Source organism: Pteronotus mesoamericanus, unplaced genomic scaffold (genome assembly GCF_021234165.1).
Source record: "Pteronotus mesoamericanus isolate MK-2021 breed Mesoamerican mustached bat unplaced genomic scaffold, CSHL_Meso_final contig_263, whole genome shotgun sequence".
NCBI classification, from domain to species: Eukaryota; Metazoa; Chordata; class Mammalia; order Chiroptera; family Mormoopidae; genus Pteronotus; species Pteronotus mesoamericanus.
This window is the reverse complement of record NW_026555112.1, coordinates 832,075-846,795: the sequence shown is the minus strand read 5'-3', so window position 1 is coordinate 846,795 and position 14,721 is coordinate 832,075. Positions and strand designations below refer to the sequence as shown.

At 49.7% G+C, this 14,721-nt stretch overlaps 1 protein-coding gene across 1 annotated transcript in view; it reads right to left on the bottom strand.

Moving 5' to 3' along the window:
* The window catches only part of CACNG2 (calcium voltage-gated channel auxiliary subunit gamma 2), a 109,617-nt gene extending 100,966 nt beyond the window's left edge, over positions 1–8,651 (bottom strand). The window contains exon 1 of the mRNA XM_054574523.1: positions 7,780–8,651. Within this exon, the coding sequence (XP_054430498.1) occupies positions 7,780–7,990 (211 nt within the window). The 5' untranslated portion in view covers positions 7,991–8,651. The remainder of the gene's footprint in view (positions 1–7,779) is intronic.
* Between the last annotated feature and the right edge of the window lie 6,070 nt (positions 8,652–14,721).

Sequence of the window (14,721 nt, the reverse complement as noted above, 5' to 3'; positions counted from 1 at the left end):
GCCTCCTGAGTCACAGGACGGGCACCCGCTGCACACCGAAGGAATCCTTTGGGCTCTCTTAGCACCCTGCCTGCATCTCTCTCTGCCAGCGGGAAAGCTTACCATCTCCCTTTGATTCTAAGGCACATCGTCTAAGTTTCAAAGTTCCTGAAATTAGAGTGCATTTTACAGTTAAATTAAATTAAAGTTCTTTCCCTCTTTCCTGAAAGCTTTTTAAGCAGGTAGTTCATTTTGTAATTGATGGTGTCTTAGAACCGAGAGAAGACGGAACTGGATGAATAAAGGCCTTTACATACCCAGGAGAAAGGACCAGGATGCTAGTCCACGCTAGCTTAGCGATAATCCTACAAAAATGGATATGCAATTTTTGGCGTAGGGAAACACAGTTAACATCTCTTCACTCTCATCTCGCTTTCAAAAAGTCTGGTGATATAACTGAGCCTCATTCAAATTCCATCCCAAATCCTCAGTGATCCTAACCGATTGTAAAAGATGCCAGGAATCCCTCTGAATTTGTGGGAGGGTGAGGGGGGTGTGGCAGCAGCTATGTCAGATGTCTTGTATGAAGAAGAGCTGTTTTGTGAGATGCCTGTGCTTTGGGATCCCCTGCTGGCAGGGTGGGGGCTTGTACACCACTTCCTCCTTATTTTTTTTTAATCCTCACCAGAGGATATGTTTATTGATTTTAGAGAGAGAGGAAGAAAGAGAGAAAGAGAGAAATATCAGTGTGGAGAGAAACATTGACTGACTGACTGCCGTACACGCCCTGACCGGGAATCGAACCTGCAAACTTTTGGTGTACGAAACGATGCTCCAACCAACTGAGCCACCAGCCCAGGGTACCACTGCCTCCCTATGTTTATCACAGTGTTGTCTAAACAGTGGAGACTGAGTACATTTTGAATTTTGTTGATTGGAGTTGAATCGATCTATTTCCTCCCTTTTCTGCGCTGTCATGGGAAGCTTTGAGGCCAAAGAGACCACCATAATCAGGCTGGGGTGGAAGGACAAGGGAGAGAAGGGAACGGTGCTCTAAGCCTCACAACAACCTTGGATGTCATCATCTTCATTAAGTAGATGTTGTAAACGAGGTGCATAGATAGAATGAACTAGCTCAAGGTCATACAGCTTTTAAGCAAGAAGCCAGAAGTCAAAGGCAAAACTCTTTAACAAGACTATCAAGTCCCCACTCTTGGGTCCTGACTACTCCACATTCTCCTTCTCACACCCACTGTTCAATATCGAAGCCCCGCTCCTCCTGGCCTCCTCCCTTACTTGTCTCGTTCTCTTCCTCATTCGCCTCTGCCCCCGCTGCCCTCCCACCTGCAGTGTCCTTTCCTGCTCTCTTCTGCACCCAGGTAACTCCTACTCATCCTGCAGGAATCTGTTCACATTCAGATATTCAGGGACACCTTCTCTGATTAGATACCATTTTAAGATTATAGACACACAGTGCCATGTGACTCCCATGGGAGGGCACTTCTCATGGTTGTCATTTGTGTATACATTGGGGAGTTGACTTGAAGGAGGGTCTGTCTCTCCCATTAGGCTCTCGGGATTCTGAGGACAGTGACCCTGAAGGGCGATACTTCCCATTATGACCCCAAGCTCTGGCCCAGCACCTGACACTTGACAGGTGTTCATCAAAGATCTAATAAATAAAACAAATGAGTGAAGAAATTCATCTGTGGATGTAAATTAACCTGGAAACTCAAAGTGCCTATTTCATTTGAATGTAGGTTTTTGGTCGAAATACATCTAGTCAGGGCTAAAAGGAGCCATGGAATTTTGAAAGAAAATTAAAAATCTCCTGCATTATCAGTGTGGATGTATATCTTCTCCTTCCCCCTGACCTGAAAGCGAACACTCATGGGGAGCTGTCCCCAAGGATTCCGGTGACAGACGCTCTAGATGATGTAGAGGCAGGAAAACATGGCCAGGATCCATTTAGAGGATGTGCGCCCCCCAGCACTTCCTTCTCAGGCACGAATCTCCTCCCCACTTTCTTTTATTATTATTCCTGTGGAGCGAACCTCCCTCTCTGTCCCTCTCACTCCTTCTTCCTTCTTTCCCCCCTTTCTCTGTGTTGGGCTCATTATTTTTTAGAATGTCAAGAAAAATGATGCTTTTGCCCCCACTGCTGACTGTATGTAATTTAAAGAGCAATCCTTTGACAGCATGAAGGGACCACCATTTCTGAATGTCCACCCTGTAGTAGGCAGTGGTCACTTGTTCATTCAGCAGCAAAGGGGGGTTGATGTCTCGCACTGTTGCTGTGGCCACAGCCATGAATAGGACAGGCAAAAATCCCTGCCCTTGCGGAGCTGACGGCTTAGTGGTGCAGGTGGGCACAAGCGTCATGAGTTCATGTGTCGTGTGTCTCCGGGTGGGACGTACTCTGCGCAGAAATAAACCAGAGTGAGGAGGATGTATGAGGGGAAAGGGCTGGGGCTGGCTGACTGCACTTTCCAACAAGGTGGTCAGCAGGAAGCAGGTGACAGGCATCCGTTTGTTTAGTTCCTAAACTACCAACCCCCCTGTGAGAAGGCTGTTACACTCCATTTTTACAGAAAGGGAAACTGAGGCCGGGGGGCGGTGAAATGACTTGCCCCTAATCACGCGGCTCAGAGGGCTGCAGGGCTTGAGGCAAGCCCGGGCCTGGGTGGCTGCGGGATTCTTCCAACCGCACCACAAAGCTGCATCTGAACACTTCCATGAGTGACAGGGGACATAAATTTGCCATTTTCTGAAAAACGCTTGCAAACATAAAACCAACGGATGGTTTGCATTGAGGACATTTCTGAAATGAGAGGATGAAACTAAGGAGGGACATGGTGGGTCTGACCTGAAGTTCAGTGTTGCGTTCTCTCAGCCTCACGGGAGTGAGGGGATGGGGGACAGAGCTGTCCCCCTGCACGGTGCAGGACTGCTGGGTGGCCGGTGGGTCAGAACTCAGGTGTCCTGCCACGCTCGGGCTGGCACTCAGTGGGGCGCAGACCAGAGTCCCGTGCCAGCCATGAGGATGAGAACAGCTAGGCCAGGGGCTGTGCATGGAGCCCGCTGGGGGCTTGCAGGGTGGGCGTGAGAGGCCTGGATTCAAGTTCTGGCCCTGCCACTCGCTGCCCGTGTGCCTGGTGTGCTTGTCACATGTGTGCCTCATTCTGGTCGCCTGTAAAAGGAGGCAGGGTTGGAGGGACAGTGTGAGCCCTGGGACTCGCAGATCTCATGCTTCATTCCACGGCGGGAGCGGCTGGGAGGCTGGGCCTGGTTCTGCAGGAGACTGCCGAGCAGGACCCGGGGCCTTGGGAGTGTTCTCAGGGTCCAGGGAACTGGCGGGCAAGTCTGGCAAAGGACAGAAGGTTCTGGGGAAGCTAAATAGGGATGGTCCAGAAACCCTGCTCTCTGCCCAAAGTGTCTATTCTGGTGAGTAGTAAGATCAAACTGGCCTTTGATATACTTTAAAAGTAGAAAAGGGAAGAAAATCAATGGGTTATTTTTTCCTTCCCCATAGAGGCCAAATGTACTGATAATTTTTCTTTAGCCAATTAGGAGCTGTGCAGCCCCCATGACTGACTCCTTTTGAATGCTCTTATTTTATAACAATGAATTTATGACTCATTATTCTCCTTTTTTAAATCAAGTTCCAGGAAGAACAAATAAACCAGCCTGATTTTCCCATTCTTCCCCCTCCTCCTTGATCTCGACTGTCACAGTCACATGTCCTTATGAGATCTGAATTAATTTCAACAATTTAAAGAACTTCTGAGTCAATCTAGTGATACATATTTTTTATGCACCTACTGCGTGCTAAGTACCAAAAAGCAGTCAAATTATCTTGGGAACTATGGAGCCACATGTACACAGTATGAAGGCCCATGAATAACTTCCATGCTCAGCTCATCTGCACTTAAAGGCAAGAGTATCTGGGGAAGGCAGTGGTTGGCTTTCCTAAAATATAAGACATATCCTTTCCTTCTTCAGACGAGAGAGATGCAGCTGAACCCAGGGTGGAGCACTCGCCTCCTCACAGGCCTCGCAAAGGCCATGCAATTGCAAGCTTGGAAAAAGACAACTTAGGAAAAGCCAGACGCAACTGGCTCAGAGAGAGCCAGGGATGTAGAAGGACAGCAGAGCCTCCGAGAGAAGCAGCATGGGGAGGGACAGACAGAAGCCACAGAAGGAAGAAGAGCTCAGAAATGCAGCTGAGGGAATTTAACAGTCTGAACAGAGAGAGCGATTTTGGCTGTGCCTTGCAGCAAGGAAAGGGGGAAGGGAGGGAGAAAGCGAGAGAGCAGGGTGCATTTCTGCTACGGACCACGTAGTACCCTGGGCCTCCTGCTCTGCAGCTGGGGCAGAGGTGCAGCAGGGACAGGGTGGGAAGGGGAAGGAGAGAGTAAACACAAGGAGTGAATTTCTTGCTGCTCCTGGAGACAATGATTCCTTTCGGTGACAACACAGGCTAATGTCTTAGGCGGCAAGCCACCACGCGGCCCACAGACACCTCGCTTGGAACAAGCTGTTTTAGCGTCCCATTGTAGATTCTATCGAAACGGCCAATTCATCTCTCCATTTGGAGGCCCTTTACGCAGCCTTTGGGAAAAGTTCAAGAACTTCTATGACCCTCCACCTACCTGTATCCATGATGCAGACTGCCCCCAAACCCCTCAGACCCAATAAGGACACCACCCGCTAGGGGTTTCAATTTCACACGCAGAGATGCTGCTATTATTGACTGGGGGCGGGGGGGGGGAGGGGAATGTTGTAGTTTCTTCTTCATTCCTCTCCCTTCCTGCTGTGTCTACCCCTAACAGGTGGTCCTGTCCCTTCTCATTCTTCAGCACATTCATTCATTTCAAAAGCGGCAAGGAAATATTTTCTGATTCTTATTTCCATCAAGAAGTGAACAACAACAAAAAAACCACCTCAAGAGAAAAAGGCCTGGTGAGAGGCAGAGAGTGGGAGAGATGGGAAGCAGACAGGGTCGTTTTCCGTCTGGAGTCATTAGCAGCCTCTCGGGGAGATTTGAAATCTGTCCACAACTTCTCAGGGGTGGGCAGGAAGCACAATAAAGAGGTGATGGGGATCTTTTTGTAAATCCAACTTCTCACAAAAGACATAGGATGGGGGAAGCCGGAGAAGCACTGATAACTGGATTTCCGAAAAGGACGACCCTATTATAAACGCTCAAAAAAGCAAGAGCACGAAAGCCCGACAACAACCGTCTGTGCCACCCTTCAGCAATAAGTGCACTTATGATCTTTGGGGATCGGCACACTCCTGGAAAATAAGCGGCTTTACAATCTCCAAACCACTGCCTAAGTGGCCTAGGCCCAAGTTCCTAAGTGGGTCCTGAGCCTTCAAAGCCCCGGATGGACAGGGGCTTTGGAAATTAAAAGCCAGGTTGAATGGGGGCCCTGAACATTCACCCTTCCAACCCCGGGCCTTGGCTACAAGTGAAAACCAAATTCTGATCCTGAAGGGAGCCCGTTGCCGCGGCTCCCTCTTTGCCTGGGGGCCAGGGCCTGGGGAGGGGAGCCGCCCACAGCCCCTGTGGGCATCTCATGGTCCTTGGGAAGAGTTTCAATTCTAACCTTTTCGGGGGGTGATTCAGGGAGAGAGAGGCTGTGTGGCTTGCAAAGAGAATTCAAGGGGTTGGGCCGCACATTTGGGGACGTGGACACCAAACAGATGGAATTTTAATGAAAATACTTAAGACTTTTAATGCACAAATGATCCAAATATCCCTCCAGCCCTCTTGCCTTCTGGGAATTATTAAATATTTAAGAGATCATAGTATTAAGAATCTGCGAATATAACCCTCATAAGAAAGTATATGTATACCAAGTCACCAGTTTCTGGGTATCTTTCTCCTGAGAGAATGTCCTGCCCTTCCTGTAATCTCTCGGCCGCACATCTCCATCCATCTAACTAAAAATCCAAGGGAAGCAAATTGCTACTATGATCATTTCCCCAAAGCAGCTCTCATTCACTTTGCCTTTCTTCTCTTTTGGAATAAAAGTCTGCCATAAATGTTTAATTAAATGGAAGTCTTTCTGCTGTTAATGACTAGCTGCGTGAAAAGCTGTTCATTTTTTTTTAAAGGAGGGGTGTGTTTAAAACAGTCCCTATTAATTTCCCGATATTGATTCCCTGGCTGGGGAAGAGCATATAGTATTCAGCATAGAGCTGCTATGCAGACTATGTTTGAGGCAGCAGTTTGGATTGAGAAAGGGCACCAAATGCAGTATGCGTCAAATAGACCATCGCTCAATGAAGTCACTTAGCTATTCAAAACATGTTCAGCCATCACTCACCCGTTTGCATCGAGAATGTTAGGAGGGGGGCACAGAACTGATGCGCTTTCCCAGACACAACCATTTCCCAAAGAGCGGCTTTTGCTCAGTTTGGGTCAGACCCTGGGGGTCACATCAGTTTCTCCCTCTCCTGTCCGTTCCCCTGTTTTCTCCCCCATCTCCTGGCTTCCACTCCCTGCATCACCATCCCATGTTGAGCTTAACAAACAATCCTGCAGTCCCTGCTTCCCGACGCTGCCTCCAACAGCCTCCGGTATTGGTTCAAATCAGAAGCAAAGCACATAAACCTTCTCTTCACACGGAAACATGCATCTCTCTGTGCACGTCTTTCTATGGATGGCTGTGGCTTGTACACACAGACATATGTGACCATTCCAATGCAGCCCTTCCCATTAAAGTCTGTTGCTAAATGCAGGTTGTATGACCTGCAGGAGTTTTTTTTTTTTCAGTGCTTATTAGTGTGTCTCAGAAACACATGCCTTCATCTGCATCCTCATCACGCAGGCTTTACACGGTGGGGACTCCTTTGCCCACAGCACATGCATCGGCACACATGTCCCAATGACCCTGCAAGATCAAGGCGAACAGCTGACACCCCTGCCCCACTGCTCTCCTGTCCGCCCCCCTCAGCCTCCCCACGCCCTCGCCTCCCTCCTGGCCTCCCTGCACAACGCCTGATTCTCCAGCTGGCTGCAATGCTGACTCTACTCACTTCTGGGTAACAGACATGTCACTCTGCACGGAAGCGAATTGGTTCTCAGCCTGACCTGCAAGCGAATTGCTGTTTATTAGAACTTGGGCTTGTTTCCTGTGAGAGACGTACGTATTTTTAGACTTTGTAAATGTTAAAACACACATACACGCACAGCCAGTCACCTCCAACGATACGTGTGGCTCATAGACATTACGAAATGCTCTTGAACTCAGCTTGAGATCCTGGAATAATTAGGATTTACCAAATAAGGATTCTTAGAAACAACAGTTAAAAAATAAAGATTTGCAGATGAAGATATGTTTGGGACTTTAGGGGAGTAAGGGGAGGAGGAAGGGGGGAGGAAAAACATTTTGAATTCCTCATTATGAAAAGAGGAGCCGTGTTGAGGGAGGCAACTATCCCCCCGGCCCATGGAGGGCAAGGCGGCATCAGATGGCAAATCCTAAGGATTCCGAAGTAGGCTGAGCACAGTTGACTTTTAAAAACAATCTCTCGTTGTTTCCATCACATCATAGATTATTCCAATGAAGAGGTTTGGGGAAAGGGAGAGGGTGGAGGTTTGAGAGTTGAGGAGGGTTTTTGCTGATTGATTTCCTTTCCTCTGAAACTAACCCAAGCAACCCTGATCCGTGGTGGAGGGAGTGAAGTAAGAAAATGGTGGAATGTAAAGGGGACTTATGTGGAGGAGGGTGGGGAGGGGGAGCGGGGAGGGGAGGGGTGGAGAGGGGGAGGAGATGGGAAATCAAATACCTTCTAGGCAGCAGGTTCTCCATAATCCAGAGTGGGTCATAACTTCCTCGTTCTTTTTGCTGGTTTCATTCTCACTGACACTTTTGGTCTTGCAAACCCCTCTGGAGTAGAGCCAATAGTCGGTTCCCACAGCTATGGTCATCAGACTGAAGGCAGCGAAAGCACCAACGGTGGTTAAAAGCATTTGAACACCTCGATCAAACAGCCCCATAATTCTTCATTATATAAACACCCAACCGACTTCTGGTTCTCGGGAGAGTGTGTGTGAGGGTGCAAGTACTAAAGCAAAAACAAAAAACAAAATAAAAATAATTCCACTACTAATATAATGGATATATGTGTGAATAGAGAATGTGGAGAGATATAAAAAAAGGGAGGTAAGAAAGCTCACGGAAAAGAGTATAAATTATAAAGATCACACGGGAAGAGAGGCTTGCCTTTTGAGATCAGAAACTGTTCCAGTTGCAGTGATTTCTTTTTTAAAAAAGGAAAAAAATAAAAATAAAAAGACACCCCCCACCCCCCCAAGTGAGATGCCTTAATCTCTTTTCCTAAAATTCTGGTCTCCAGTTTCCATATGTGATAGCTAATTTGGAGATGGCTTCCACAGTGAACCAGGGAACCGCCGCATTCTCAACACAATCTCTCATGGTCGGGACCTAGACAGTTAGAGATTGTAAAAGCCGAGATGCAACCTTCCGTCTCTGCGGCCTGCGCCATGAAAATCCTTGGCTTCGCCAGTTCTCTTCCTTGGGGGGGTCTCGGGCGCTTTCGTTTCAGACCAGACTTCCCAGTATTCTGTAAGCCCTTGATCTCAGCTGAACAGGTGCGGGGGTCTCGCCTTCCATGGTTTTGCCCCGGCAGCGGCAGCGGCGGCGGCGGCGGCAGCAGGGCGGGCAGGCGCAGCGGCGGCAGGACGAGCAGCGGCGGCGGTTATTGTTGTTGGTGGCGGGGTAGTGTTGGCGAAGTGGGGGAGGGAAGGGGTTTCTCCCGGAGAATCGAGGCGGGTTTCCCTCCCCCTATCTGCAAAGCTCCTGGAAACAAGGGAGCCGGCGTCTTGCTGCAGGATGGGCCGCCCGCCTGCCCCCCCACACGCCCTGCCGGCCCGGCCCCCGGCAGAGGCGCTCCCACCTACTGCATTACCGGGTGGTGCTGAACTGGACAGCTCCCCGCGCCTCCCGCTCCGCGCGCGCCCGGGCTGGCGGGGCGGCCCGCCAGGAGGGGGGCGCGGGCCGGAGTCTTCCCTCCCCTCGCGGGCGGCGAGGCCAGGGCAGAGCGGAGGCTGCCTTTCCTCCTTTTACCCCTCTCCCAGATCCTAAAATTGCGCTCTCCTGGGCTCCCAGAGCTCAGAGGAAGGCGTAGCTAGAGATAGCGCGCTCCCTTTCCCTCCCGCCCCCCCTCACTCTCTCTTCCCCTCCCTCCCTTCCCCCTTGGTGTTTCTTCCAGCTCAGCCTCTTTCTCATTCCATCTCTACGTGCCCAGAGCTTCAAATACAACCCTCCCATTGCAATCAGATGGGCACAAAACTTCAACCAGCCGTTTCTCTGCTTGGAAGCAGTGAAAATGTAACGTGGATGGGTAATTACAAACACGGCCTTTATGTGTTTTTTGAAGCATCGTTTTCACTTCGCTGTTCTGAGGTTTTCATTTTGTTGGCACGTTAGCCGCGTCTCTTTTTTGGTTGTTCCTCTCTCGTCTCTTTGTCTCTCTTCGGCGAACGGGGGGTGTGCAGTGTGCACTGTGTGTGTGTCTCTGTAGTTTTCCGTGAAATCCCGAATCTTGCTCCTACAAGCAGACATTTTGGAAAGATTATTCATGGCAAAGGTGTGGAAGGGTGACTGGTGGCTGGGGCTTGGGCAATGATTTTCGTCTTAAGGATAAACATGTTGGCAGGGGAAGTGGGTGAAATGTGAATCCTTCTTAAGTTTCCCATGCCATTCATAAACTGGATTGGAAAGGATTAAAATCTCCCTGCTGTGAGCACAGAAACACATCATAACACATCTCCTCTGCAGAATCCTTATCCTGGGTTAATTCCAGTGTCACTTCTTGCTTCTATAAGGGCAGCTTTCCCTTCATGTGAACCCTGGAAACAGAAGCACGTCAAATTCCTGCTGCTACTGAGTCCATTTTTCTCTGATCAGCTTCAGAGTGAAGTGAGTGAGAACAAGCACATGAGGCATGATGGACGGTGCACTGGTTTTAATTTTTTGTGTGTGTGGGAGGAGCCTTGAGAGAGCTGTGAGTTGGATGGGTCATTTGGGGGTTAGAGATGTTGTAATTTCAAATTCAATTATTCCATACTTTCTTCTCCCTCTCCTTTTTTGTCTTACTTGACAATTTCTCAGTGATCTGATGATTTTCAAAGAGTATGTAATAGATGACTGAATTAAAATGAGACTTGCCTTGGTATTGCCTAACTTCTTCTCCTCAGCTCAGAGCTGGCAGGAATGGTCAATGCATCCTTTTGCGTGTGTGTTAAAAAACTACCTGTTTCTCCACTTGCATAAAACTTTCTTCCCTCACCTCCAGTCTCTTCTCAGAAGGGAAGGACTGCTGTGAGGGGCAACTGCTGTGCTTCCGGCACCTGGACAAGGTCCTGGTGTCTGGAGAACAAACCAAGATTTCAGCAGTCCCTGCTGAGTTACCTTTTGGGCATGGAAAGAGTTACATTTGCAGACAGAGGATTCTCCAGGGGGGTTTCCTGTCCTGTGAGGATGGGGATAGCAGAGGGGCAGGTCTATGGATCCCACTCAATAGGGAACCTAGCAAATTCAGCCTGTGGTTCAGGTGGCTCCTGTCCTTGAAGAAAAAGTGAGGGGTGAGCAGGAAGCTCTCCTGGATTGGCTGGGCCTTTTGGGGCCAGAGGTAAGAGGCTTGGGTAGAGTCACATAAGCCTCAGAAGCTTGCCTTCACTTACTCTTGTCCCCTTGGTTGCCTTTGACCTGTCCCAGAAGTCCCCTCAGATTGGAGACGGAGACCTCCTTCTCATCTCTCCTCCTCTTCCGCACCAACCCCTGAATCTTCTGCTCCAATGAAATCGGTAACAGAGGCCCAGAAGCTTCCATTTCTCCCCCAAAGCTGCTAACATCTTAGCCACTGACAGCAGCCCCAGCTTTAGCAAGCATTTGATTGATTTTCTGGCCAGGTAATCATTGAAAAAAGGAAATGGGGTTGGGGAGGAAAGCAAAAGCTTTTAGGCTGCCAGCACAGAGAGAAAGAGACTTCTGGAGACAGAACAGACCTGAGGGCATAGCTTGACTCTGCTGCTTGGTAACTGCATCACTCCAAACAAGTCCACTTCCTGGCACCTCAGTTTCACAATATGTAAAATGGGCACATTAGTACCTGCCTTCTTTTTTTTCCCCCCTGAAGTTATTCCCAGCTACTCTTTGCTTTTCACCGCTGCCGTCCTGCTCAGGCCTCTACCCTCCCATTTGCAGCACGCGCGCGTGCGTGTGTGTGTGTGTGTGTGTGTGTGTGTGATCTCTCCTGCTGACCTTTGAGTCCTTTGAAATCAATAGCTTTGTCTTATTTGCTATCATATCTTTGGGACCCAGTCCAGGGCTTGATACATAGTAGATGCTTGATAAACAATGTCTGAGTGGTCATCGTGAGGTTAGGTGGTATGAGATATGCGAAGTTCCTGGTACATAGTAGGCACTCAATAAATGTGGGTTTCCTCTTATTTCTCCTCCCCCCATTTACATCCAGACTGGCCTCCAGCTTCTTCTTCCACCTGACTCACGTCCCACCCCTCCTCCCCTTCCCAGCCTAGCTCCACTCCTTAGGTCCCTTCAGCAGACGAGGCAAGGCTCCCCGGGAAGGGCTGGCTTGGAGCAAGTCCCATTAGATGGTTTGGATCCACCAGGCACACATCGTTAGCAGCGCTGAATGGATGCTCTTAGGGGAGAAGCTTTGTGTGCCCGCAGTTGGCTACTTGGTAAGGGCTTAGAGGAAATTAGCTGAAATGCCACAGGCCTATTTTGAGCTCCTTTTCTGATGGAGTGAAAATAACATGGGATTTGGGAGCAGCAGACCTGGCCTTAAAGCACAGGGCTGACATTTCCTCATTGTTTGACCTTGAGCAGTCACTTAACTTCTCTGAAAGTTTCTCTTCATTGGTCAAGGAGGACCACTGGTAAGAGTCTTGTACAGTGCGGTTTGTCTGTCTTATATGTTAAAAGCAATGACAACAGCTAGTGTGCCAGGCATTGATCTAAGCTGAATCCCATCATTATTCCCATTTTACAGATAAGGAAGCCGAGTCACATAATGGTTTTCAAGTATCTGGCCTCAGGTTGTTCAGTTAGCCAGTGGCAGAGCTGGGAGTCCAATCGGGCTGCCCAGCTTAAGGGCCCATGTCCTTACCACTGTGTCCTGATCCAAGATATGAGCTTCTTGAATAAGGGTGTTACATCAAGTCTATTTCCTTCTTATCCACATATCTGGCGAGCATTTAGGGAGTGGCTTCCAGGTGCCAGGAGTTTTCACACAGATTCTCACACTTAACCGTTCCAAGAACCCTGCAAATGCCTATTACTATCTTATCCTAGAGGTGAATGAACAGAGGCTTAGCGAGGTCTTGTATCTAGCCTCAAGGTCATATATCAAGTTACATGAGACAGCAGTGATCTGAACATTTTGCACAACTTCAAATTCTACAAGCTCCAAGTCCCATTGTTTACTTATTTGGTCATTCGTTCATTCAACAAAATGAGCGTATGTGTCAGGTGCCACCCGGATTCCTGGGGATGTGGAGCAGAACAGACATGGTTGCTTCCTCTGTGGACCTGAAGACAAGCAGGATGAACAGACAAGTAAGGAATAGTCACAGTTAGGTGAGGGGTGCTGTGGGGCCCCGGAGCAGGGAGGCCAAACCCAACCTAGGGAGCGAGGAACATCTAGAGAACAGAACATGCAACTGAGATGCAAGAATGAGAAAGTCAGCTGGGCCAAGATGGAGCGAGTGAGTGGAGGGGAGCTGAGGGGAGGAAGAGTATTCCTGGCTGAGGGAACAGCATGTGCAAAGGTTCAGAGGTGTGCACAGAGGTGGGAAGGATGATTGGCCAATTTAGCAAAATATGCTAAGTATGGTTGATACAAAGCTAGTGGTGGCAGATGCTTTAAGTTAAGAGCCCAGAGACCCTGGAAAGGACATCAAAGCAGCAGAAACAACCGGGAGGAGGCCGCTGGCACATGCAAAACCCGAACCTGGAGGCAGGCAGACTGTGTAACGGATGTCACTGGGCTCCAGGCAAGAGATAGTGGAGGCCTGGACCAGCGTGTGGCAGCGGGGTTGGAGGTGTCTGGGGAGATGGGGAGGAAATAGAACATTGGTGTCCATTACTGAGATGGGCCACTCTGAGGGAGAAGCAGGTTGGAGCATGTCGGGACAGGGGGGAGTGGGGGGATCGCGAATTCTGCTCGCGTCAAATCCCGAGTGCGCTGCACACTGTCTCTGCGCTCCCTGCTCCTGTTCGGGCTCTTTGCAGCATGGTAATAATAACTGAGATTTATAAGTAATTTACTCAATTACATTCTAGCCCCACTAGAATGTAAGCCTCATGAAGGGGACTTTGGTCTGCTTTCTTCCCACTGTATTTCCAGCACTGAGAACAGGGCTGAACATATAGTAGGGGCTCTATGAAAAAGAATGACTTTATTGATATAAAAATCCAAATGCATGTCTGCTGCTTGCCTGACATGGTGCTGAGGCACTAGGGATGGAGAGGAAATTAAAATACCTGAATCAGGGCGATGGGCGAGCAGACAGCTGGTCTCGAGCAGTGAGACCAGCCTGGGAGGAGCTGGGGCGCCTGACAGGCCCCCGCCCTCCTTCTCTCCATGTTTTGGAATTGCCGTTTAATGCCTGGCACATAGCGTCCCCCTATGGCACATATTTGATGAATGAATGAAATAAAGACGTGTGCTGTGGAAGTCCGGGGCAGGGAGCATTTATTTCTGTCATGGGTGCTTCAGAAGGCTTTGCTTTGGCGACAAGCTCACCCTCAAAGGCCAGGAGAAAAAGTCACTGCTGGTCAAGGAAGGGACGAGGGCACTGCAAGAAGAGGAACAGCACATGCAAAAGCCAAGGGGCCTCACGCAACAGGAGGGCACTCAAGGAGGCTGGTATGACTCATGGGGGGCAGACAGGAAGGCCGAGGCTAAACCTGGAAAGACCGCTGTGCCCAGGGCGATGGGTCGCCTGTTGGCACCAGGGTCCCTGTGTTCCTTTCCCAGGCAGGGGCCATGGAGAGGGAAGAGAACAGGCTGCGGAGTCCGAGGGCCTGGGCTTGGGCCTGGGCTTGGACCCCCACTCTGCTGCTTCCTCTCTGGGTGACCTTGGGCTGTGACTTAACTCCCCTGAGTCTCAGCTTCCCCTTCCACAAACAGGAGTGATAGGTGCCCAGTTTGTTCCTACTGTAAGTCCTTGCACTTGCTCTTCCCTCTGTGGGGACGCTTTCCTCCCTTGGCGCTGGACCCCTAGCTCGTCACTCGGGTCTTTGCTGAGATGTCACCTCCGGTGAAGCATTGCTGGCCACGCAGCTTAATATGTCACTCTATATGACATTAGACTGTTTTGTCGCCATCATAGTGCTTGTTTCAACTTGACGCGCTTCTGTGTATTGTCTGAAATCTCTCCGCACCCGCCCGCCTCCCCCAGGGTGTCAGACCGCATCGGTCTCGTCCACTGCAGCGTCTCCAGTGCCTAGAAAGTGCCTGGAATATTGTAGGTGCTCAGTGAAAAAAAATTTTTTTTCAGTCAGTGAATAAGGTTATGGTCATGGGGATTAAGCAAGGGCAACCAGATATGAGGATTTGGGAACTAGTAGGAGCAGGTCCCTAGAAGCCCCTGGAGCTTGGCAGGTGGAGGGTTGGGGAGAGGAAGGTGAAGGGGGCCCCGAGGTGCTGCAGGAGGGCTGGCCGCCAGCAGCGGGG